The sequence below is a fragment of the Pollachius pollachius genome (genome assembly GCF_949987615.1).
Source record: "Pollachius pollachius genome assembly, chromosome: 13".
Lineage (NCBI taxonomy): Eukaryota > Metazoa > Chordata > Actinopteri > Gadiformes > Gadidae > Pollachius > Pollachius pollachius.
The window spans coordinates 218189-244923 of NC_136946.1; the positions used below are offsets into that span (position 1 = coordinate 218189).

The 26735-nt window shown below is 47.7% G+C and overlaps 2 protein-coding genes across 2 annotated transcripts; one reads left to right on the forward strand and one right to left on the reverse strand.

Annotated features, from left to right (window-relative positions):
• Positions 1-1303: 1303 nt before the first annotated feature.
• tmem238a (transmembrane protein 238a) lies at positions 1304-18783 on the reverse strand. The gene is made up of 4 exons (XM_079749582.1): positions 18633-18783; positions 12880-13030; positions 4004-4193; positions 1304-3000 (listed from the first exon to the last, which is right to left on the reverse strand). Exons 2-3 carry the CDS (start codon positions 13025-13027, stop codon positions 4027-4029), a joined length of 315 nt encoding a protein of 104 aa, XP_079605708.1. The 5' UTR covers positions 13028-13030; positions 18633-18783; the 3' UTR covers positions 1304-3000; positions 4004-4026.
• Positions 18784-19207: 424 nt separating this feature from the next.
• On the forward strand, positions 19208-25449 carry LOC307084795 (coiled-coil domain-containing protein 106-like; the record flags this gene model as incomplete). Its single annotated transcript, XM_079749298.1, has 6 exons — positions 19208-19247; positions 21446-21634; positions 22805-22954; positions 23370-23567; positions 24041-24201; positions 25294-25449. 6 exons carry the CDS (start codon positions 19208-19210, stop codon positions 25447-25449), a joined length of 894 nt encoding a protein of 297 aa, XP_079605424.1.
• Between the last annotated feature and the right edge of the window lie 1286 nt (positions 25450-26735).

The window sequence follows — 26735 nt, forward strand, 5'->3', positions numbered from 1 at the left end:
GAAGTCTGTGACTAAAACTGGATTGCCCTGGGAAAAATTGGTGGGATTAACTACAGATGGTGCACCTGCAATGTGTGGAGTAAAAACGGGCTTGGTTGGACTAATGAAGGAGAAAATGCAAAAAAGTAACACGCCTCTGATAAGTTATCATTGCATTATCCACCAAGAAGCTTTGTGTGGGAAGGTGCTGGGGATGGATAATATAATGACCACAGTCACGAAAACAGTGAACTTCATTCGGGCGCGTGGCCTGAATCACCGGCAGTTCCAGCTTTTCTTGCAGGAGATGGGCTCAGAGCACGGAGACGTCCCGTACCATACAGAAGTGCGGTGGCTGAGTAGGAGCAACGTCCTCAAACGATTTTTTGAGCTGAGGGAAGACATTGCTGTTTTCATGCAGAGTAAAGGAAAACCCTTGGCTGAACTGTCGGATCCAAACTGGCTGTGTGATTTTGCTATGTTATGTGACATAAGTGAGCATCTCGCCCAACTGAATAAGAAGCTGCAGGGACGCAACCATGTCATCACGCAGATGTCCGACATGATCCAATGTTTTCAGCGTAAACTTGACTTATGGAAGTGCCAAGTGGAACAGGACAATCTTGCCCACTTTTCTGCTTGTCAGAACATCTCTGCCTCAGTTCCCGGTGTTTTTTCATGTGCCAAGTTGGCTACCAAACTGAGCCGGTTAATGGATGAATTTGATCGGCGCTTCTCTGACTTCAAAGCACAGCAGTCGGGCTTTGCCATCTTTGCCAGTCCTTTCACCACCGATGTCAGCAGTGTGCCCCATCACCTTCAGCTGGAGTTGATCGAGCTTCAAAGCGACAGTGACCTAAGAGCAAAGTTCCAGGATGCCGCAATCGAGGACTTTTACCGTCTACTGCCCCCTGGTGAGATGCCACAGCTTCGACTTCATGCTGCCCGTGTTCTCTCCATGTTTGGGAGCACCTATCTGTGCGAACAGATGTTTTCAATAATGAATCTAAATAAAACCAAGCACAGATCACGCATCACTGATGACAACCTCCACGCTGTTTTACGGATTGCCACAGCACAACAGCTAAAACCAGACATCGACACACTGGTCAAAGGAAAACATTGTCTGATATCTGGCCAGAAAATAGAAAGGTAAGCATTTTTAAAACCAAATTAAAATATATGGTAATAAAATGTATTTCCATCAAAAATAATAATAGTTAAACTGAGTGCAATTTAATGGTTGTGCTTGCATTTTTTTGTGTGTTTGTTGTTTTCAGAACATGATCAATGGATGAGGATGGTGGAGAGGGGATCCACTTGGTGTGTTCATGGACAGGCAGTATATCCTCATCATTTCCGACTCATAGTTGTGAACTTATTTTGTTATTTTCAGTTTATTACATATACTACTTTATGTGTAGCAATGTATTTGTTGTTTACAGGTGTATGTGTTTATGATAAGACAGACAAATGTTTACTCTTGCAAGGCTGTGTGCAGCCATTTATTTTTGTAAAATACTACATCTGTCACACATGTTCTTAGTAGCTCAATACTGTTGGTTGTATGTTATTCTGACCCTCCCGACTGTGTAAAAAAAAAAGTTAAACAAAGTAAATGTCATAACTTGTGTTTTGATAATATATTTCTTTATTTACTTGAATAGTTTGATCGTTGATCAATGGAGTAATGTGGGTTTCTTAACCGGACAAATTTAAAGGATTATTGTTATAGTAACATTTTTTTCTCATCTATGCATATGTTATGTTTGTAAGTTCTATAAGTAATAAATGCAGAAGGTAATTAAACAATATGTTATGGAGTAGTTACATTTATTATACATTATATTTGGTTACATACTATTTTACATTTACATGTGGCCCTTTGAGGGCAACCATTATGCTGATGTGGCCCCCGGTGAAAATGAGTTTGACACCCCTGGCTTAGACAGTACAGAGACAGGTCAGGACGCGACATCAACAATGCTGTGCTGGTCACACCTCCAGCCTCCACTACGCCTGGGGGCGGGAGAGAGAGAGAGAGAGAGAGAGAGAGAGAGAGAGAGAGAGAAAGAAACCGGGTGGGAGACAGACAGACAGACAGACAGAGAGAGAGACAGAGAGAGAGGGAGAGACAGACCTTCTTTAAGAAAGTTCAGATTATCAACTTTTATTCAGAGTACCACAGCGCTGGGCTGCTTTGATACCTGAGCTTTGATGAGCCTCATTCTGGAGATCATTTCACAAGCAGCTCCGCTGTGATAGTGATCTGGGTATTATCTAGTATTATCTAGGTGTGGTGTGCTCTGTATTATGAGGTGGTGGTGTGGTTGGTGCTTGTATCTTGGTGTGGTGTGCTGTGTAGTATGTGGTGGTGGTGTTTGTATTGAGGTGTAGTGTAGTGTTCTGGGGTGTGTTGTGTAGTACAGGCGGAACGAGCCCTCCCCCTGGTGGTGGAAACGATTCATGACAGTTCACTTGGAGTCTGGCTGTGTTCCAAATCCCATACTTTTTGCCTTTTACTTGCAGTAAATACTGCAGCTCCCCTTACAAAGTAACAGTATGCATACAATGCAAAGTGTGACTGGACATAGTACAATATCTTTGTATATTTGGCATACTGCATTTTAATACAACGTATTGAGACCTACTAAAGTCTTCTAGCACTAAATAGTGAGGTAGTATTGGAACACGGTATTCGTAGAACAGTAGGGTTAGGTTAAGTCTAATGGCTAACTCAGCTCCCGTTTTAGAGTTAAAAAAATAATAGATAACACACTTAAATGACACAGAATCAGATTTCAACATTTATTAAAGATGCATGGTGCCAAACACAACACAATATTCAGTCTACCACTAACTACCCCTGCTTTAAAACGGGTCAGAAATGCACAGGACATGAGCTTCAGTCGTCGGTGTCTCACAGTAACAGGAGCAGAGGAGAGGAAATGTATCAACACATCGTATCGATGCTGAACCACTGGGTCGGAGATCGCTCAGCTGGTCTCTGCATCTGACGGCCTGCGAGGAGAAGAGAGAGACGTGATCAACCACAGACACCAGGAGAGAGGTGTGATCCAACCACAGACACCAGGAGAGAGGTGTGATCCAACCACAGACACCAGGAGAGAGGTGTGATCCAACCACAGACACCAGGAGAGAGACGTGATCCAACCACAGACACCAGGAGAGAGGTGTGATCCAACCACAAACACCAGCAGAGAGGTGTGATCCAACCACAGACACCAGCAGAGAGACGTGATCCAACCACAGACACCAGGAGAGAGACGTGATCCAACCACAGACACCAGGAGAGAGAGAGGTGTGATCCAACCGCAGACACCAGGAGAGAGACGTGATCCAACCACAGACACCAGGAGAGAGACGTGATCCAACCACAGACACCAGGAGAGAGAGAGGTGTGATCCAACCACAGACACCAGGAGAGAGGTGTGATCCAACCACAGACACCAGGAGAGAGACGTGATCCAACCACAGACACCAGGAGAGAGGTGTGATCCAACCACAGACACCAGGAGAGAGGTGTGATCCAACCGCAGACACCAGGAGAGAGGTGTGATCCAACCGCAGACACCAGGAGAGAGGTGTGATCCAACCACAGACACCAGGAGAGAGGTGTGATCCAAGCACAGACACCAGGAGAGAGACGTGATCCAACCACAGACACCAGGAGAGAGGTGTGATCCAACCACAGACACCAGGAGAGAGGTGTGATCCAACCACAGACACCAGGAGAGAGGTGTGATCCAACCGCAGACACCAGGAGAGAGGTGTTATCCAACTACAGACACCAGGAGAGAGAGAGGTGTGATCCAACCACAGACACCTGGAGAGAGACGTGATCCAACCACAGAGACCAGGAGGGAGACGTGATCCAACCACAGAGACCAGGAGAGAAGTGTGATCACGAGACACTCAGTAGCTCCACTGAATGCAGCATTCGCCTTCAGTTGTATTTAGTTCTAACTGTATTATTATTTCTCCCCCCTGTGCTTCTCCTCACCCAGGTCCCAGTGGGGTCAGGGGTCAGGGGTGACGGCTCCTGAAGGTGTGGATCCTTCGGCTGAGGTTGCGGGCGAGGCGGTCCACGGCCGAGCTGATGTGACCCAGCTCCTTCCTGGAGGGAAGACCCTCGATGTTCCCCGAGTACCAAAGGACCCATCCCCCCAGGGAGAACACAACCAGCAGGGCTCCTGGACACACACACACACACACACACACACACACACACACACACACACACACACACACACACACACACACACACACACACACACACACACACACACACACAAAGGGTTGCAGGCTGTTTCTAACATCTGGTAGCTGGTTGATGTTTTGTATGTGTTGTGTGTTGATGTGTTGTGTGTTGATGTGTTGTGTGTTGATGTGTTGTGTGTATTATGAGGTGGTGGTGTTTGTGTAGCCCAGGCTTCATAAGCTGTGGAAAAGTTAAAAGAAGAAAGAGTAAAAGTCTGCTATTATTTTGTATGAATGTGTGAGAGAGTGATAGCTGGCATTTATGGGGTTAACTGCGTCGGACAGAGCAGAGAGACGTGCGTCATGACGTCACGGTGAAGCGGCGTTGCAAGTGCGCATAACTGCTTGATAAGTAGTGGGAAAGGAGAGAACGCACCGTTCGGTTGCACGATTGAAAAATATCTAGAAATAGTTGGAAAACACCGTGAGCTGACTCAACAGTCCACAGTTGATGTTGCCTGCTCGGCAGTCAGGTTTTTGTGAACGATTTGAATTGGTGGTAGTCAACGATAGATAGGAGACCAGCACTGGATAGCCACCAGGCGGCTTCCAGACATCCGCTGGAGATAACCAGATGGCGAGCCGGAACCAAGGAACAGAGTCAACTGACCTACCTCCCAAACCTGCGGTGTGGTAGGAAACACAAAGATCAAAGGGCCCCAACGATATAAACTGAGCTCATATCAAGGAAGAGAAGACCATAAAGACATTTCTTTATATTTCTATTGTATTTTGCGCGCATTTTATTATTTTCCATGTTGTTCCATGTGTTATTATTTTCCATGTTGTTCCATGTTTTATTATCTTCCATGTTGAAAAATTGTTGTTAACAATACAGTTCTGAAACTACGTTTTGTGTGAGTGTGGTCAGTGTTGATGTTCCATCCTGGGCTCCATGAGCGTTAACCTAGTATCCTGGTAACTGGTCCAACTTCGAATTGAAACCCAAACCCAAAATAACCTGTAACCTCATAAGGCAAAGAGGGGTTACAGAAAGTGGCGAGCCAGCCAGGAGCCCAGTTAGGTGACATCAATATTGCTTCATTCAAACATGGATTTTATCCAGAGGTCAAGTGTTAAAATTCCTAACGCAGTCATCATTGATGGAATAACTGAGTCAGTTCAGGTTGAAGAAGTGATTGATTTCCTTAAGAAGTATGGTGCCATTCAGCGCACTCTTTTGGTTGAGGATGAGTCTTCTGATTTACACAAAAACCTGATTGTCGAGTACACTAGTGGCTCAGCTGTACAAGCTATGCAGTCACTTTTACCATACAGACACACACTAAAAAGTGATTCAAATGTTGTGTACAATGTTGAGGCTTTAAGTAGTGTTTACACTTCTAAGCTAGGTAGCAGTGCTACAAAAACTTACCTGACAGAGTTAAAAGAGCTAGCAAAGCTAAGCGGCAAAGACTACGAAGCAGTCTTAAGAGAGATGATGATGCATATCGGTAGTGATGTTGAAAGCATGCAATCTGCAAACGAGCCGTCGCCTTTAGTACTCATAGAGTTTCCTGTAGAGTCCCTACAGCCCACCAGTCCTTTCTCAGGTCCCCCTCAGGGTGACAGTGGTGAAAACAGTGCTATGTCAGCACCAGTTGTTGATCAAAGAAGAGTCCTATCCCTTTCTGTGAGTGACATCAATCCACCAGAGGTTCAGAAAGTTGTGGTTGAACACATTGTGAGGAGGGGGGATGCAGGTTCTTCCTTTTCATTCCCAGTCCGACTTCGCTCATTTTCAGGGAAAATTCCCAGACCGAATAGTGAAGTGGACTATGATACTTGGCGTTCGCACATTGACCTTCTCTTGAATGATCCCAGTATGTCTCCTCTTCAAGTGTCTCGAAGGATCTTGGAGAGTTTGCTTTCACCTGCAGCAGATGTGGTAAGAGGCTTGTGCTCAAATTCATTGCCTTCAGCCTATTTGCAACTTCTAGATTCTGCTTTTGGTGCAGTTGAAGATGGAGAAGAGCTGTTTGCTCAATTCATGAGTACTCTCCAGGATCCAGGCGAGAAGCCATCAGCTTACCTACAGCGGTTGCAGCTCACGCTCAACCAGGCTGTTAAGAGAGGGGGGGTCGTACCAGGGGAAGTAGGTAAACACCTCCTCAAACAGTTTTGTAGAGGATGCTGGGACACTGCTCTGCTCTCTAGTTTACAACTTGAGCAGAAGAAAAATCTTCCACCTCCGTTCTCAGAGCTTTTGCTAATGCTACGTACTGAGGAGGACAGACAGGCAGTAAAAGCTAGTCGCATGAGGAAGCATGTAGGTTCCACAAGGCAGAGAGTTCAGCTCCAGTCACAAAGTAGCTGTATTGTTGAGCCAACAGAGAACCCAGACACCCAGCCCAGTGCTATTGACGATCTTAGGAAGCAGGTAGCTAGCATTCAGAGTCAGCTAACCACCTTAATGGCTCAGAGGACGCCTGGGGGGTTTAGTGATAGAGGAGCTGCGGGAAGAACACAAAGCAGATTGTCAACATCACACAGTACAAAACCAGACATGACGAAACAACCAAGAAAGAACTACACAAACAAACCCAGACCTTGGTATTGTTTTAGTTGTGGGGAGGATGGACACGTATCAACATTTTGCACCAATGACTCAAACCCGACTTTAGTGACTGAAAAGAGAAAAAAATTAGAGGAAAGACAGCACAAGTGGGAACAACAGAACTGCCCTGACTTACCTTTAAACTAGATTCAGTCTCTGTCGTGGGGCAGACAGGGGCTGAAGAGAAGCAACCACGCTCCTCAAAGAAATACAAGGTTCAAAAGTGTACAATTTCAGAACACTCTAAAAGAAACCACTCCTTTAAGCTTCCTTCTGGGTTGGTAGGTACCAGAAGTACAGCTCAAGTGACCATCAACGGTAAACAAGTTAACTGTCTACTTGATACAGGTTCACAGGTCACCACCGTTCCTCATTCATTTTATGAACAGCACCTAGCCGAACAAGAAATCAAACCCTTGCACGATCTCCTAGAGGTAGAGGGAGCAAACGGACAATCCGTGCCCTACCAAGGTTACATTGAAATGACAGTTGTCTTTCCACAGGCGTTGCTTGGTGTTTCGATCGAGGTACCTACCCTTGCTTTGGTTGTGCCTGATGTCAGGGCCACCTCACAGTCTCTTGTGCTTATAGGTACCAACACCATGGATGTCTTGTATGACACATTTTCGGAAGGTGATTCAACCAACTATCAGCCAGCCCATTATGGCTACCAAGCTGTGATCAAGGTCCTTGAACTCAGACGCAGACAGGCTAGCAATAGCCATGGCATGGTGAAGCTACAAGAAAAGAAACCAGAGGTCGTTCCGGCTGGAAAGACCGTTGTCATCGAAGGTTTCACTGTAGCTAACGACTTCCAGAATGAGAAGACTGTTGTTGTTGAGCATTCATCTTCATCTACTTTGCCTGGCGGGTTAATAGTGAAGTCTTGCTTGGTTGACTTTCCCAACCAGCGACCCTTCAAGCTTCCAGTCATCGTTAGTAATGTATCTGAACATGATGTTATCATCCCTGCAGGGTGTAAACTTGCAGACATCGGTACTTACCAGAGCGTCTTGTCCCAACAGCAAGTGAATCAACCAGCCGATGCTGAGTCATCTCAGAAGTCAAACTTGCACTTCAACTTTGGGGATTCGCCTATCCCAACCGATTGGAAAGAGCGCATTGTCGAGAAACTTCATAACATGCCAGAAGTGTTTGCGCAACACGACTTGGATTTTGGGCGAACAGATAAAGTGGCACATCACATTAAGCTTTCGGATGAGACTCCTTTCAAGCAGCGGCCTCGGCCAATACATCCAGCTGATGTTGAAGCTGTTCGCAAGCATATCCAAGAGCTCTTACAAACTGGGGTAATTAGGGAATCTGAGTCACCTTTTTCGTCCCCAATTGTGGTTGTCAAGAAAAAGAACGGTACTGTCAGACTCTGCATTGACTACCGCAAGCTGAACCTGCAGACAATAAAGGATGCATACGCACTTCCCAAGCTTGAAGACACCTTCTCTGCACTTTCAGGTTCTCAGTGGTTTTCGGTCCTCGATTTGAAGTCTGGTTATTACCAGATGAAGTTGAAGAGAAAGACAAATCCAAGACAGCATTTGTATGCCCGCTTGGGTTTTGGGAATTCAACAGGATGCCTCAGGGTGTGACAAACGCACCAAGTACCTTTCAAAGGTTAATGGAGAAATGCATGGGCGATATGCATTTGCAGGAAGTCTTGGTTTTCCTAGACGATCTGATCATCTTCTCAAAAACCTTGGAGGAGCATGAAGCCCGACTTATGAAAGTTCTTGGTCGTTTGAAGGAGTTTGGTCTAAAACTCTCACCTGAGAAGTGTTCTTTCTTTCAGACATCTGTCCGATATCTCGGACATGTCGTCTCCAGGAACGGGGTTGAAACTGACCCAGAGAAGATTGCTTCTCTCAAAACTTGGCCAGTCCCCCGAAACCTGCGAGAATTGAGGTCATTCTTGGGTTTTGCAGGGTACTACAGGAGGTTTGTGAAGGGTTACTCTGACATCGTGAAGTCCTTGCACGGCCTGACCTCCGGGTACCCACCTCCACGTAAGAAATCCAACTTGAAACCATCAACTGATCAGACTTACCATGACCCAAAGGCACCCTTTGGTGGTCGTTGGACACCTGCTTGTCAGCAGGCATTTAAGCAGGTCATTGAAGCGCTTACCACCGCTCCGGTATTGGGCTTCGCCGATCCTCAAAAGCCGTATGTACTACATACCGATGCCAGCACCAGCGGCCTTGGTGCTGTTCTTTATCAAGAACAAGAAGGTCAGCTCCGGGTCATAGCTTATGCGAGCAGGGGGCTATCGCGGAGTGAGAGCCGGTACCCAGCCCATAAGCTGGAATTCTTGGCACTTAAGTGGTCAGTCGCTGAAAAATTCTGTGACTATCTTTATGGAAATCACTTCACTGTAGTTACTGACAATAACCCATTAACGTATATCTTGACCACTGCAAAACTCGACGCAACGAGTTATAGATGGCTTGCAACCTTGTCTACCTTTTCATTCAAGCTTGTGTACAGACCGGGAAAACAAAACTCAGATGCCGACGGACTGTCGCGCAGACCTCATGGCGAACTGTCAGACGATCCCAAGTCGCAGAGGGAGAGGGAGCGGATCTGTCAGTTCACACGCAATCATCTCTCTGACCCGGACAGTATCGATGCTGTCGACCAAGCTGTTGTTCAAGCCATTTGTGAGAGGCAATTTGTCTACAGTGACAATCTTTATGTTCATGGTGGTGCTACTTTGGTCGAAACTCTTACCACCTCCACAAGAGCTGTACCTGACAGCTATGGGAAAGAGGACCAGCTTGGAGGATTGCCTTTCATCCCTCACTTAACTGAAGTTGAGTTAGCGAGTAAGCAAAGGGCTGATCAGTGTTTGAAGCATGTTATTTACCAACTTGAGTGCGGGGAGAAGCCTCCTCCCACTCTACGGAACGAACTCCCAGAACTTCCACTCTTATTGAGAGAGCTACAGCGTCTTGAGCTCCTCAATAATGTTCTTTACCGAAGACGACAAGTCGGCGCCCAGACTTCTTATCAGCTGGTCTTGCCAGCTGAGCTCCGTGACATGGTCTTGGTGAGCTTACATGATCACATGGGACACATGGGTGCTGATCGTACCTTAGATCTTGCCAGAACAAGGTTCTTTTGGCCAAAGATGGCTTTAGATGTTGAAAAGAAGGTGAAAACATGTGGCAGATGTGTGCGCCGAAAGGCATTGCCAGAGAGAGCGGCACCGTTGGTCAATATCAACACCACGAGACCTCTTGAGTTACTTTGCATGGATTTCCTTTCTTTGGAACCCGACATTGGTGGAACAAAAGACATCCTTGTCATCACAGATCACTTTACGAAGTTCGCGGTTGCCATACCAACGCCCAACCAAAAGGCCCGAACTGTGGCGAAGTGTCTGTGGGACAATTTCATTGTACATTACGGGTTCCCGGAAAGACTCCACAGTGATCAGGGACCTGATTTCGAGTCCCACATGATCAAGGAACTTTGCCGAGTAGCTGGCATACATAAGGTGAGGACAACTCCGTACCACCCCCGGGGGAACCCTGTTGAGCGGTTTAATCGCACCTTATTGAACATGCTAGGTACCCTGGGGAATCAAGAGAAGTTTCGGTGGCGTGAGTTTGTAAAACCGCTAGTTCACGCGTACAATTGTACGAGGAACGAGGTGACGGGGTTCACGCCATACAAACTCATGTTCGGCCGCCAGCCTCGCTTACCAGTCGATCTCGCTTTTGGTTTGCCTGTGCAGGGTGGTCAGCACACGTCACACTCTCAGTATGTTCAGACTCTCAAGTCTCGTCTTCAGGAAAGCTACAAAATGGCAACAACAAATGCTGCAAAAACAGCAAGTCGAAACAAAACAAGATATGACAAGCGTGTAACGGCTTCGGACTTGGATGTTGGAGACCGAGTTCTCATCAGAAATGTCCGCTTACGGGGAAAGCACAAAATTTCTGATAAATGGGAAGCAACTGTCCATGTTGTGGTAAGCAGAGCTGGAACACTCCCAGTGTACACAGTGAAGCCTGAGAACCGTGAAGGTCCTTTAAGGACATTACATAGGGACTTACTACTTCCGTGTGGCTACTTACCAACGGAGGACAGCCATCCTGTCCCACAGTCCGGGAAGCGTAGGCCGTCGACTCGTGCAAATCCTTCCCCAGATGAAACAATCCCCTCGGACGAGGAGGAAGATGAGATCATTCCTATTTACTGGTTCAGGGATCCTTCAAGTGTTCAGGTCCCAACTTTTCAGAACACAGCTCAGTTTAATCCAGGAATATCCTCTGAGCAAGATGCACAATGTCAGATACTTCCACTTGATCATCTTGTTGAGAGTACTCCAAGTGTTCAGCGTGTTGATTATTTACCTGAGATTGACAAACAACCTTTTAGGCTTGACTGTACTACAGACGCCTCTCTGGTACTTGACCAGGCTGATAGTCAGCCAAGTGACATTGCACATTCGACTACTGACATAGCCGCAACGGCTGAACCAATGGGTTTTACTGAAAATGACTGTACTAACACGCAATGCGACAAATCTCCAGACGTTCCGTGTGACACTGGTGACAATCAGACAGTAGGTACATGTACATCTGATACACAAGAGCAAGAACAGGTTAGTTCTGGTCGACATTCAACTCGGACTAAGAGCCAACCTAACCGACTCACATACACAGAACTAGGTAGCCCGTTGTTAGCTATGATTCAGTCATTTCTTCGTGGCTTATCAACAGTTGTTGACACTACTTTGAATGAGAACTTTGTAGGCTCCTCTTCCTCAACTTCCCAGGTAGTAACTACGCAACCCTTGCCATGTCCCGGGACGGGCATGAGCTCAGGGGGGGAGAGTGTAGCCCAGGCTTCATAAGCTGTGGAAAAGTTAAAAGAAGAAAGAGTAAAAGTCTGTTATTATTTTGTATGAATGTGTGAGAGAGCGATAGCTGGCATTTATGGGGTTAACTGCGTCGGACAGAGCAGAGAGACGTGCGTCATGACGTCACGGTGAAGCGGCGTTGCAAGTGCGCATAACTGCTTGATAAGTAGTGGGAAAGGAGAGAACGCACCGTTCGGTTGCACGATTGAAAAATATCTAGAAATAGTTGGAAAACACCGTGAGCTGACTCAACAGTCCACAGTTGATGTTGCCCGCTCGGCGGTCAGGTTTTTGTGAACGATTTGAATTGGTGACGCTCGATGTCGAGGGGACATCACCGGTAGTCAACGATAGATAGAAGACCAGCACTGGATAGCCACCAGGCGGCTTCCAGACATCCGCTGGAGATAACCAGATGGCGAGCCGGAACCAAGGAACAGAGTCAACTGACCTACCTCCCAAACCTGCGGTGTGGTAGGAAACACAAAGATCAAAGGGCCCCAACGATATAAACTGAGCTCATATCAAGGAAGAGAAGACCATAAAGACATTTCTTTATATTTCTATTGTATTTTGCGCGCATTTTATTATTTTCCATGTTGTTCCATGTGTTATTATTTTCCATGTTGTTCCATGTTTTATTATCTTCCATGTTGAAAAATTGTTGTTAACAATACAGTTCTGAAACTACGTTTTGTGTGAGTGTGGTCAGTGTTGATGTTCCATCCTGGGCTCCATGAGCGTTAACCTAGTATCCTGGTAACTGGTCCAACTTCGAATTGAAACCCAAACCCAAAATTACCTGTAACCTCATAAGGCAAAGAGGGGTTACATTTGCATCAAGGTGTATTGTGCGTGTACACTACACAGTATGTGTGGTGTTGGAAATTAACTTAGAGTCTTGGAATGTGTATTGGCCAATCAGAATGGAGTGCTCACGGTGGAGCTACTCCGTCAGTACTGTACCTGGTGGTGTTAGGGTGGAGCTACTCCGTCAGTACTGTACCTGGTGGTGTTAGGGTGGAGCTACTCCGTCAGTACTGTACCTGGTGGTGTTAGGGTGGAGCTACTCCGTCAGTACTGTACCTGGTGGTGTTAGGGTGGAGCTACTCCGTCAGTACTGTTCCTGGTGGTGTTAGGGTGGTGTTAGGGTGGAGCTACTCCGTCAGTACTGTACCTGTGTACACCAGCAGGTCTCCGAAGTCCTGGCCGTTGAGCTCCAGTGGGGCGAAGACCCCAAGCAGCAGGGAGGCTCCTCCCAGGAGGTCCATGAGGAGGGCGAAGGCCAGCGCCCCCTTACAGTGGGACAGCCCCTTCAGCTGCATGGCCTGGAGACAGGACAGGGTCTGAGGCCAGGGTCTGAGGCCAGGGTCTGAGGCCAGGGTAGAGGCCAGGGTAGAGGCCAGGGTAGAGGCCAGGGTCTGAGGCCAGGGTCTGAGGCCAGGGTAGAGGCCAGGGTCTGAGGCCAGGGTCTGAGGCCAGGGTCTGAGGCCAGGGTCTGAGGCCAGGGTAGAGGCCAGGGTCTCACCCTGAGCACAGTCTCACTCTAAGTAAATAAAGCAAGCGCGATAGAACGCTACACTGAGTGATAGAACGCTGCGCTGAGTGATAGAACGCTATGCTGAGTGATAGAACGCTGCGCTGAGTTATAGAACGCTATGCTAAGTGATAGAACGCTGCGCTGAGTGATAGAACGCTATGCTAAGTGATAGAACGCTGCGCTGAGCGATAGAACGCTGCGCTGAGCTGCACTGAGCGATAGAACGCTGCGCTGAGCGGTATAACGCTGCGCTGAGCGGTAGAACGCTGCGCTGAGCGGTAGAACGCTACGCTGACCGATAGAACGCTACGCTGAGCGATAGAACGCTGCGCTGAGCAGCACTGAGCGATACAACGCTGCGCTGAGCGGTATAACGCTGCGCTGAGCGGTAGAACGCTACGCTGAGCGATAGAACGCTGAGCTGCACTGAGCGATAGAACGCTGTGCTGAGCGGTATAACGCTGCGCTGAGCGGTAGAACGCTACGCTGAGCGGTAGAACGCTGCGCTGCTCTGCAATAGCACACCGCCACCTCCCTCCCCCCCAACCTCCCCCACCAATCATTCTAAAGCATCGCTGGCAACATTCCTGACATACCAATGGTTGGCAGAGTGCCAAATGATTGACAGGTCGAAAACATCAGGAAGCAAGTCGGCTTACAAGCACGCGTCAAGGACATACAAGAAGAGGCAATGTACGTGCATTTTAATGCCCACAACATGAACCGTTTCAAAAGTGAACATATGCCGAGATGCGATTGAGACAGTCAAAGAGCTGATAAATCCAATCAGGCCTGGCCTGGTTGGACCTTTCCATGAGCATCGTCAGGTGCCTTGCCCCAGCCGCCTGACGATGCGATTGAGCAGTGTGAAGTCAGTCTGGCGAGTTACTTCCGTGATTTCTACTTTTCTAATAAGTGACTGAAATGTAATTAAGCTAGGCCTACTCCCATTTATTCAGGCATGTTTATGGAAAATCTGACTTAGAAAGACTCCGGTTCCTTCACTCAATCTTCACTTAATGCACATCACATAACTCAGCTCTCTCTCTTGCTACGATGAATAACCCTAACTAACCCTAACTGCTCAACATTGTCGTGGGAAATCTGCATGATTAACCTACCTAGTTATAATGGGCATCCCATCTTCCTCCACATGATGCGACATCGCAAGCCTAACACAGTCAGCAAACACTGATCTGCAGTCTCGGGCCATTTTAAGATCTAAGCCTCAGATAACTTTATTTATCCCAGTAGTACACAATTCAGTTTGCAGTTCCCAGTCATGAATGAATAAACACAATAAATAGCAATATAGTATTATACAGTGGGGCAAAAAAGTATTTAGTCAGCCACCAATTGTGCAAGTTCTCCCACTTAAAAAGACGAGAGGCCTGTAATTTTCATCATAGGTAAACCTCAGCTATAAGAGACAAAATGAAAAAAAAAAATCCAGAAAATCACATTGTATGATTTTTTAAGAATTTATTTGCAAATTATGGTGGAAAATAAGTATTTGGTCACCTACAAACCAGCAAGATTTCTGGCTGTCACAGACCTGTAACTTCTTCTTTAAGATGCTCCTCTGTCCTCCACTCGTTACCTGTATTAATGGCACCTGTTTGAACTCCATATCAGTATAAAAGACACCTGTCCACAACCTCAAACAGTCACACTCCAAACTCCACTATGGCCAAGACCAAAGAGCTGTCAAAGGACACCAGAAACACAATTGTAGACCTGCACCAGGCTGGGAAGTCTGAATCTGCAATAGGTAAGCACCTCGGTGTGAAGAAATCAACTGTGGGAGCAATTATTAGGAAATGGAATACATACAAGACCACTGATAATCTCCCTCGATCTGGGGCTCCACGCAAGATCTCACCCTGTGGGCTCAAAATGATCACAAGAACGATGAACAAAAATCCCAGAACCACACGGGGGGACCTAGTGAATGACCTCCAGAGAGCTGGGACCAAAGTAACAAAGGCTACCATCACTAACACACTACGCCGCCAGGGACTCAAATCCTGCAGTGCCAGACGTGTCCCCCTGCTAAAGCCAGTGCATGTCCGGGCCTGTTGGAAGTTTGCTAGAGAGCATTTGGATGATCCAGAACAGGATTGGGAGAATGTCATATGGTCAGATGAAACCAAAATAGAACTTTTTGGTAAAAACTCAACTCGTCGTGTTTGGAGGAGAAAGAATGCTGAGTTGCATCCAAAGAACACCATAGCTACAGTGAAGTATGGGGGTGGAAACATCATGCTTTGGGGCTGTTTTTCTGCCAAGGGACCAGGACGTCTGATCCGTGTGACGGAAAGAATGAATGGGGCCATGTATCGTGAGATTTTGAGTGAAAACCTCCTTCCATCAGCAAGGGCACTGAAGATGAAACGTGGCTGGGTCTTTCAGCATGACAATGACCCCAAACACACCGCCCGGGCAATGAAGGAGTGGCTTCGTAAGAAGCATTTCAAGGTCCTGGAGTGGCCTAGCCAGTCTCCAGATCTCAACCCCATAGAAAATCTTTGGAGGGATATGAAAGTCTGTGTTGCCCAGCGAAGGCCCAAAAACATCACTGCTCTAGAGGAGATCTGCATGGAGGAATGGGCCAAAATACCAGCAGCAGTGTGTGAAAACCTTGTAAAGACTTACAGAAAACGTTTGACCTCTGTCATTGCCAACAAAGGGCATGAAACAAAGTATTGAGATGACGTTTTGTTATTGACCAAATACTTATTTTCCACCATAATTTGCAAATAAATTCTTTAAAAATCAGACAATGTGATTTTCTAGATTTTTTTTTTTCATTTTGTCTCTCATAGCTAAGGTATACCTATGATGAAAATTACAGGCCTCTCTCATCTTTTTTAATGGGAGAACTTGCACAATTGGTGGCTGACTAAATACTTTTTTGCCCCACTGTATATCCACCAAGCCCACACTGCAAAATGTCAAATGTAGGCTTTGCAACACATTAATTGCTGGCTGGCAGTTGGCATTGCAGCAAATCATCCATGCGTCATTTTTTACTTCTGACAGAAGTAGGGTTAGGGTTAGGTAAGAACACAGGTAAGAATATGACGTCTGTAAGCCCAGGTGTCTGTTCTTTACTCCTGGAGAATTAATATATCTACACGTTGAGGCGTTATTTTGACAGACGTTTTGGCCCAATTGGCGTTCCTTACTATACACTATAGATGTCACTATGCACTATAGACGTTATTATACACTATAGACGTCACTATGCACTATAGACGTCATTATGCACTATAGACGTCACTATACACTATAGACGGCATTACGCACTATAGACGTCATTACGCACTATAGACGTCACTATACACTATAGACGTCATTATGCACGATAGACGTCATTGTGCACTATAGACGTCACTATGCACTATAGACGTCACTACATTATAGAGTCACTATAGACGTCACGAGACACTATAGACGCCACTATGCACTATAGACGTCACTACATTATAGAGTCACTATACACTATAGACGTCACGAGACACTATAGACGTCACTATGCACTATAGACGTCACTATCGACGTCACTATACACCAGGGGCGTAGGAATGAGTTTAACATTGGGGGGGACACATACATTTACATTTAGGGCATTTAGCAGACTCTTTTATCCAAAGCGACTTACAATAAGTGCATTTGTTACAATAAGTACATTTGTCATAAGAAGTGAAACAATATATCGCTGTCCGTACAGTAAAGATGTTCATAGAACCAAGTGCAAGTATTACAATCGCTAGGCTAACCCATTCCCCGTGTAAAGCAACGATAGCAGCTACTGTAGATGCTACACAATTAAGTACCTTGAATAAGTGCAATGTACAAGTGCCAGGACGTACAACATTCAATGGTGGCTGTGCATTGGTTTCTATGCAGAGTCGAGGTGAACTCTGAACAGGTGAGTTTTGAGTCTTTTGCGGAAGCTGGAGAGCGACTCTGCGATCCTGACATCGGTAGGGAGCTCGTTCCACCACTGAGGTCCCAAAACAGAGAAAAGTTGTGACTTCGCTGATCGACCTTTGCTTGCTCTTAGCGATGGCGGTACCAGACGTCCAGCTGAGGTAGTTGAGCGGAGGGATCGAGCTGGGGTGTGTGGCTTTACTAATGCTTGGAGGTAGGCAGGGGCAGTTCCATCGACTGCCTTGTATGCCAGTACCATCATCTTGAATCTGATGCGAGCTATTACAGGGAGCCAGTGGAGGTCTCGGAAGAGGGGGGTTACATGTGAGAACTTTGGTAGGTTGAACATATCGGGAACCTGACAGATCCGTTAATGGTTTGAACAGAAATATGTCATAAATTAACTACACTGAAAAAAATCACAAATATATTTTATTCTACTAAAAAAATACATTTGTAAATGTAAAGGAAAACACATTTTGAATGGCAGTAATGAACTGATTAATATCAAATCAATTCTTTAATTGCATGCTCAATCATCCAGTTTTTTAGAATAAGAAGCAGTGACAAGACGCTGTGTTGCGCTTTCAAAATAAAATAAAATATTTTTCTCCCCCGGTATAATTTTTAGGTGGGACAGATGGCCTGTCTCCAATATTGGAGGCCTCCGTCCCCCCGGTTCCTACGCCCTTGCTTTACACTATAGACGTCATGATGTGATCCAGATGCCTAGGAGACCAGCCTTCCGAGTAGGAAGTGGGGAAATCTCCCAGCTTTCTTGCGGCATTTCACGGAGGCACGCCCCTTTTTGTCTTCATCTCTCGGAATTCTGAAAGTAGACCGAGTGCAGTGAGGTTCATCGGATGACGCAATAAACAAAGATGGCCTCGCCCATGTCACTATACACTATAAACGTCACAGATGTCACTATACACTATAGACGTCACTATACACTATTACCTGCGCCCTAAACTCGCAGCCCTACGTTCTGGTAGCCAGATAGACGACCCCCCAATGCGTCGAGCTGGACGGAACCACAGAGAGCAGTCTGGTATTGAGGTACTGGGCATTAGATCCACACAATTATGAGAGAAACACAACGAAACAAGGAAGGGCCGCGGAGAACCAAGGACAATGGGAGGAATCGCGTTTACGATACCGGGTGACTTTTTGCTTTTAAAAAGTTTGAATGCGTGCTTCGTTTGTCCGAGGTAACTTTACTCCTCGATCCTGGAACCGACACCCCCACACACACACTATATACGCACAAACCACGTCCCACACAAACACACCCACGAAATCATCGCTGATAGAGCATACTTAAATATAGTTCGCCACAGCCAGGACCGAGACTCTGCAGGTCAGAACAGCAGACCCCAGATCTGCGTTAGAACAAAATAGGCCTGGGATCCAACTTCTTATTACCAAGTTATACGACCTGAGGTTGGACTTACTGTTCGGTTTGGTTACGGTGCCTGAGGCTAGCTCCGATCAGAGGGGATCCGGTCTGCTGTGCTCCACGCCCGGTGACAACGACGACGTCCTTCCGTAGGGTACCTGGCTACATACACACACGTACATATACATACATACACACACATTACACACACACCTGAGCCCCGCCCAAGTTTCGTATTACCAGTAGTCCTTTTTGACTGGGACCCCACATATTCCCAGTACACGCATCTTTTATTCACTTATACATACAACCGAGGGCATGAATAGGAAGTTGACGGCAAAAATATAATTATTCATGAATAAATAAAAACATGACATTAGGGCGTGTGCGCAGGCGCAGAACGCTCCTCGCCAGCCACTTATAATCAGGTAATTAGTGCGAGTTTCGCCTTGTGACTGAACTCTGCAAACCTTCAGCCGATATTACTGCACTATAACTCAACACGGTGAACCGACTTCTGTATTTATAGAAAGGAGGAAAAGCTTGGAGAAAGTAATTGATCGTCCCTATTCGTCACTATTAACAAGTTAATCGCTTGTTTCTCAGAGTTTAAGCGAAATTGGCGCAGAGATGAATCCGAGCCCTAGCACGAACGAAACGGAGAGCACAGGTAAAATAAAGTGCTGATTCACACATTAATATTAATGTTAATAGTATAAAGTCTATAGCAGGGTCAGTTCCATGGCTTTAGTTAGTGGTAAGACTACAGCCTTTAAAGGTAAGGGATTAAAACACGTTTTGAACACTAGCCCTTACTAGTTACAGCACGATATGTTTCAATATCCTTTACACCAGTTATTTAATTTCCTATAGAATAAAAAAATCTACGCCAATGTAAATATACCATATTAATCTGACAAAGTTCCTCTTTATATACTGTCTCTGTAGTGTCTAACCCCTACCTGCTCCTTAATGACCTGTCTCTGTACTGTCTAACCCCTACCTGCTCCTTAATGACCTGTCTCTGTACTTTCTAACCCCTACCTGCTCCTTAATGACCTGTCTCTGTACTGTCTAACTCCTACCTGCTCCTTAATCACCTGTCTTACTGTCTAACCCTTACTTGCTCCATAACGACCCGTCTCTGTACTGTCTAACCCCTACCTGCTCCTTAATGACCTGTCTCTGTACTGTCTAACCCCTACCTGCTCCTTAATGACCTGTCTCTTATTTACCTGTCTCTGTACTGTCTAACCCCTGCCTGCTCCTTAATGACCTGTCTCTGTACTGTCTAACCCCTACCTGCTCCTTAATGACCTGTCTCTGTACTGTCTAACTCCTACCTGCTCCTTAATCACCTGTCTTACTGTCTAACCCCTACCTGCTCCATAACGACCTGTCTCTGTACTGTCTAACCCCTACCTGCTCCTTAATGACCTGTCTCTGTACTGTCTAACCCCTACCTGCTCCTTAATGACCTGTCTCTGTACTGTCTAACCCCTACCTGCTCCTTAATGACCTGTCTCTGTACTGTCTAACCCCTACCTGCTCCTTAATGACCTGTCTCTGTACTGTCTAACCCCTACCTGCTCCTTAATGACCTGTCTCTTTACTGTCTAACCCCTACCTGCTCCTTAATGACCTGTCTCTGTACTGTCTAACCCCTACCTGCTCCTTAAGGACCTCTCTTTATACCACCAGAGGTAATACTTGTGTTGAGTTGAACAGTAGATGTGTTTGTGGTCAGTAGTACAACTCCTCCATATTGGATCTCACTTTACCCTCCTCAGGTGGAGGAGGTGGAGGAGGAGCAGGAGGCGGAGGAGGAGGCGGAGGAGGGAGTCTGTACCTTGACGCCTATGAGGTTCCCTTCAGCTTGGAGGAGAACATGCAGCGGGCTCCATACCACGTCCCGACACACCTCATAGACGGTGAGCTGACAGCACAACCGACTAACTACTAACTAAACTAAACTAAACAGTAACTAAAGCTTAAGTTACTCTGAGCGAATCAGGAGCTGACAGTACAGCCTACTAAACTTAACTAAACTAAACTAAACTAAACCAAAGCTTTAGTTACTCTAAGCGCATCAGGAGCTGACAGTACAGCCTACTAAACTTAACTAAACTAAACTAAACTAAACCAAAGCTTTAGTTACTCTGAGCGCATCAGGAGCTGACAGTACAGCCTACTAAACTTAACTAAACTAAACTAAACCAAACCAAAGCTTTAGTTACTCTGAGCGCATCAGGAGACAGTACAGCTTACAGCTTTAGTTACTTTAGTTACTTTAGTTACTATAGCTTTACGGTATCTCATAAAGCTTTAGTTACACATTATTATTGTATGTGTTATATAACATGTATTATGTTATGTGACTAAGTCAGGTTAGGTTATAGTGGTGAGTTTAGAAGTCAGAATAACCATAGTGAAGCAGGGCTGAAGTCTAACCAGTGGTGTGAAGACAGGTTAGGGTTAGTTAACCCTAACCTCTAGAACCAGGGGGGTTAGGGTTAGGGTTAGTCCTCCACAGCCTCTATGGAGCCAGCTATGAGCGCAGTCCACACTGATAACACTGGACCCTGCGCCTCTTATGGAGCCAGACTCTTCAGCATAGAACACTGAACAGGGACGCTCTTTCTTAGAACGTGGTAGTAGAGGAACGTGGTAGTAGAGGAATACATTACATTTTACATGATGTTCATAGAACCAACTAACCATCACTAGGGTAACCCATTCCCCGTGCACTACAGAGACAGCTAGGGTAAAACAGTTATAACCTGGAATTATGAATTTGAAACATCCTTTAGAATTTAGTGATTTGTCACCGTTGATGTTTCCTGTCCCCTCCCCCGCCCCCGGCTCCAGAGGGCGTGGTCTCGGAGGCTCCGCCCCCGTACAGCTCCTTCATGCTGATCTCGAACCTGCGCACCCACCTGTACGTGTCCCTGGAGAAGAACGCCTGGCAGCAGAGACGCATCGAGGAGCTGGAGGAGGAGAGGAACTTCCTGCGCTGCCAGCTGGACCGCTTCATCGTCAGCATGCGCTCCTACGAAGGTCTGCTGGTTATAGCTGCACTATGCTACCGCCGCTAGGCTACCACCCCTAGGCTACCGCCGCTAGGCTACCAGCGCTAGGCTACCAGCGCTAGGCTACCGCCGCTAGGCAACCGCCGCTAGGTTACCAGCGCTAGGCTACCAGTGCTAGGCTAACAGCGCTAGGCTACCACTGCTAGGCTACCAGCGCTAGGCTACCGCTGCTAGGCTACCAGCGCTAGGCTACCGCCGCTAGGTTACTAGCGCTAGGCTACCAGCGCTAGGCTACCAGCGCTAGGCTACCGCCGCTAGGTTACCAGCGCTAGGCTACCGCCACTATGCTACCAGCGCTAGGCTACCGCCGCTAGGCTACCAGTGCTAGGCTACCGCCGCTAGGCTACCAGTGCTAGGCTACCAGCGCTAGGCTACCGCCGCTAGGCTACCAGCGCTAGGCTACCGCCGCTAGGCTACCAGCGCTAGGCTACCAGCGCTAGGCTACCGCCACTAGGCTACCGCCGCTAGGCTACCGCTGCTAGGTGGTAGCCTCGGCTGTGGTGAGGTGGGAGAAGGAGGAGACGGATGGGGAGGAGGAGGAGACGGAGGAGGAGGGGGAGGAGGTGGAGACGGAGGAGGTGGAGGAGGGCAGAGGGGCGTCGCTATATTTAGTTGTACAGAGGACGCATGGCCGCTCCTGTCACCTCAACTCAACTTTATAAGTTCAGTCCTGGATCACAGAAACACAAAGCACCCAGTGAGCCTGAGGGGGCAGAGAGGAGGAGGAGAGAAGAGGAGGGGGGAGGAGGGGGAGGAGGAGGAGGAGGAGGAGGAGGAGGAGGAGGAGAGATCTGTTCAGGACAGGGTGACCGGACAGACGCAGGACGGTCACCCGGGGCCCATACTAGAACGGACCTCCTCTCTCCCCCCTACTCTGACCTCTCTCCCCCCCTCTCCTCTCTCCCCCCCTCTCCTCTCTCCCCCCTACTCCCTCCTCTCTCCCCCCTACTCTCTCCTCTCTCCCCCCTATTCCCTCCTCCCTCCTCTCTCCCCCCTACTCTCTCCTCTCTCCCCCCTACTCCCTCCTCCCTCCTCTCTCCCCCCTACTCTCTTCTCTCTCCCCTCTCTCCCCCCTACTCTGACCTCTCTCCCCCCTACTCCCTCCTCTCTCCCCCTTTTTCCCCCCTCCCCCCTCCAGCAGACTGGTCAGGTGACCTCCAGCGGGGGGTGAAGGCCCAGCCCCCCTCCTCCCCCACCCCCCCCTCCCCCATGACAACCCGCTCCGGCATGGCCCTCCGGCGTCTCCAGAGCCAGGGGCCCAGGCCCCGGCGCCCCCCCGCCGTGCCCGGTGAGACCCCCGAGCACCTCAACACCACTGGTCGAAATCAGGGTGCCCCCACGTTAATATCAGGGTGCCCCCACGTTAATATCAGGGTGCCCCCACGTTAATATCAGGGTGCCCCCACGTTAATATCAGGGTGCCCCTTTCCCCTGAGCCATGAAGCCCGACCATGTTAGTCCCTCTGCCTTTAGCCTGGAAAGACCAGCAGGAAGTCCCGCCTCCAGCTAACAGGGAACACAAGGATCTTTACATCCTAGACCAGCAGGAAGTCCCGCCTCCAGCTAAAAGGGAACACAAGGATCTTTACATCATAGACCAGCAGGAATTCCCGCCTCCAGCTAACAGGAAACACAAGGACCTTTACATTGTTGACCAGCAGGAAGTCCCGCCTCCAGCTCACTTCCTCCTCTTGTGTCCTCAGTGAAGCAGGAGTTCCACCTGGAGGAGGAGAAGTTCTACACGGATGAGGAGTACGTGGAGGAGGCGGAGGTTGAAAGCGAGGAGGAGGAGGAGGAGGAGGAGAAGAGGAAGGGGGGCCGTGGGGGGCGGGCCTGTGGGGAGCCCAGGATGAAGATGAGGCGGGTCTTCAGGATCACCCACGGCCGGGAGCGACAGAGAGGTGCGACCTGCTAGAACCTTCTGGGTCTGGAGAACGTGATGGAACCTCTCTCTGTGTCTCTCCCTCCTCTCGGTCTCCTCCCCCCCGTCTCCCCCCTCCGTCTCTTCCGCCGTCTCTCCTCCCCCCCCCCCCAACCCTCTCCCTCCGTCTCCCTCCCTCCCTCCCCCCCTCCCACTTCCCCCCTCCGTCTCCCTCCATCCCTCCCCCGTCTTCCCCCCTCCTTCTCCCTCCCTCCCTCCCCCCCGTCTTCCCCCCTCCGTCTCCCTCCATCCCTCCCCCGTCTTCCCCCCTCCTTCTCCCTCCCTCCCTCCCCCCCGTCTTCCCCCCTCCGTCTCCCTCCATCCCTCCCCCGTCTTCCCCCCTCCCTCTCCCTCCCCCCCCCCTCGTCTCACTCTTTCCCCTGTCTTCCCCCCTCCCTCTCCCTCCCCCCTGTCTCCCTCCCTCCTTCCCTCCCCCTTCCCAATCCACCCTAGTGAAGGATGCTGACGGGGTTCTGATGCGCTACAAGAAGATCCTGACTACGTACCAGAAGGTGCGCAGCATGTCGCGGGCGTTCCAGATCCACGGGGTCGACCGGAACACCATGGCCTCCACCTCGCCGGTCGCAGAGCTGCTGCTGGTCGCCCCCCAGAAGGTGAGGGCTCACCTAGCATAAGCTTCATCTAAGTTAGGGCTCATCTAAGTTAGGGCTCACCTAGCATAAGCTTCATCTAAGTTAGGGCTCATCTAAGTTAGGGCTCATCGAAATTAAGGTTCACCTAGCTTAAGCTTCATCTAAGTTAGGGCTCACCTAGCATAAGCTTCATCTAAGTTAGGGCTCACCTAGCTTAAGCTTCATCTAAGTTAGGGCTCACCTAGCATAAGCTTCATCTAAGTTAGGGCTCACCTAGCTTAAGCTTCATCTAAGTTAGGGCTCACCTAGCTTAGGCCTCATCTAAATTAGGGTTCATCTAAATTAGGGCTCATCTAACTTAAGCTTCATTTAACTTGAGCTTCATCTTAGTTAGGGCTCATCTAAGTTAGGGCTCACCTAGCTTAAGCTTAATTTAAGTTAGGGCTCACCTAACTTAAGCTTCATCTAAGTTAGGGCTCACCTAAATTAGGGCTCATCTAGCTTAGGGTTCATCTGGCTTAAGGTTTCTTGCTAACTTAGGGCTCATTGCTAAATTGCTAAGCCTAACATTACGTTGCAAAAACATTTGAAAAAAATCGCCAGGTCTTTAAGCTTAATCTTTTGCATTTAAATGATCTATAAAATGCAATACGGCACAAAATATTTCTGAAAACGTTTAAATAACTTCACTTGAGTAAAGCAATGTGTATTGTTTTCCATCCAACATTTTGTAATACACCGAGCAGCATGTTTACGCAGAGGATTGTGGGTATTTTTGCTTGATGAGGATCCAGCGATGCATCCTTGAAAATTCTCGGAGTTCTCAAAAACAAAGGCTGCGAAAAGGGTGTGAATTTCCGAGCGTTCTTGACGTTGGAACAGTGCTTGTCTGCGTTTTCTGACTTAGCTTCCTTAAAGTTCCCATGACATGCCACCAGGTGTGAGTGTGATTAGCCTTACAAGCCGTTTTGAAAATCTGCCCCTTATGACATCACAAGTGGGCGTGTCCACCTAGATGTGTGATGTATTTTTGTCTCTATAAAGGTTAATGTACAGGAAGTAGATATCAGTGGAGGTTGATCCAGGTGGTGTAAACTTTGGTCCCTCTGTCAGCTGGCGGAGGTGGGGGAGTTCGAGGCGTCGAAGGAGAAGCTCCTGGACTACGCCCGGCGCTGCTACAAAACCATGGACGAGGCCACTCACGCCAAGGTGCAGAGCATGAAGAAGACCCACGAGCTGCTGCCCATCTCCTACCGCTTCCGGAACTAGCCTCCTCCCGCTGCAGGAACTAGTCTCTACCGCTGCAGGAACTAGTCTCTACCGCTGCAGGAACTGGCCTCCTCCTGCTTCAGGAACTAGCCTCTTCCGACTTCAGGAACTAGTCTCTACCGCTTCAGGAACTGGCCTCCTCCCGCTTCAGGAACTAGCCTCCTTCTGCTTCAGGAACTAGCCTCCTCCCGCTTCAGGAACTAGTCTCTACCGCTGCAGGAACTGGCCTCCTCCCGCTTCAGGAACTAGCCTCCTCCTGCTTCAGGAACTAGCCTCCTCCCGCTTCAGGAACTAGCCTTCCGCCCGCTTCAGGAACTAGCCTCCTCCTGCTTCAGGAACTAGCCTCCTCCAGCTTCAAGAACTAGCCGCCTCCTGCTTCAGGAACTAGTTTACTCCCGCTTTAGGAGCTAGACTCTACCGCTTCAGGAGCTAGTCTCTACCACTGCAGAGACTAGTCTGCTGCCAGCTAGCGCTGCAGAAGCTAAGTGCCGCCCACTCAGGAGTAATTTTGTTGTTGGTTTAACTGATTTTTGTTCAGGAAGAAGAGGTTTCGGAAACACATCTGCGTGGTTCAACATCTTAAGAACAGGACTAGAAGGTTTTTGACGACTATATTGGTTATTACATTATTATTCTTTTTTTATTTTGGTTCAGGAGTTAACTTACTAGGTTAAAGATTGTAATAACGCTGATAAAATGTGACTAATTTCCTTCCTTCATATATATATTATTTTATTTATATTATTATTTATATTATTATTTATTTCCATCCTAGGAACGTGGTCAGAGTTCCCTGAGAGCCAATAGTCTTGCTTGTTGTTTGCCTGCCATCTAGTTTGTTTACATCCAGCGAGCGAATGGATGCTGTTTATGTTGTCCCTCCCGTTTAAAACAACCAATGAATGATGAAGATTCAGATGTTTTTTTTCTGTTTGTTTTGTAAAGAGATGCAAAGTACTGGAATATAATGTATCTCAAATGACCGTTTAAGAGGATGACATTTGTGTTTGCTGAAGCTCTTGTTTGGGATCTTTCCCAACCTGTGTATCCTACGTTCTGGGGTTAAGGGATCCTGGATATTTGCTCTCACATCGTAATAACACTGATAAACTGTGATTTACTAATTTCCTTAATCAATTAATGTAATAAGTTTCAGCTTTTTCGTGTTAGAGGATAATGGATTAACACAATAAACCCTTTTCTCCCCTTCTGACATTCCCTAACGTGTTTTCTTTGTGTACCTGAACGCGCCCAGTGCTACTTCAGAACGGGGAGCGGCGGCCTCT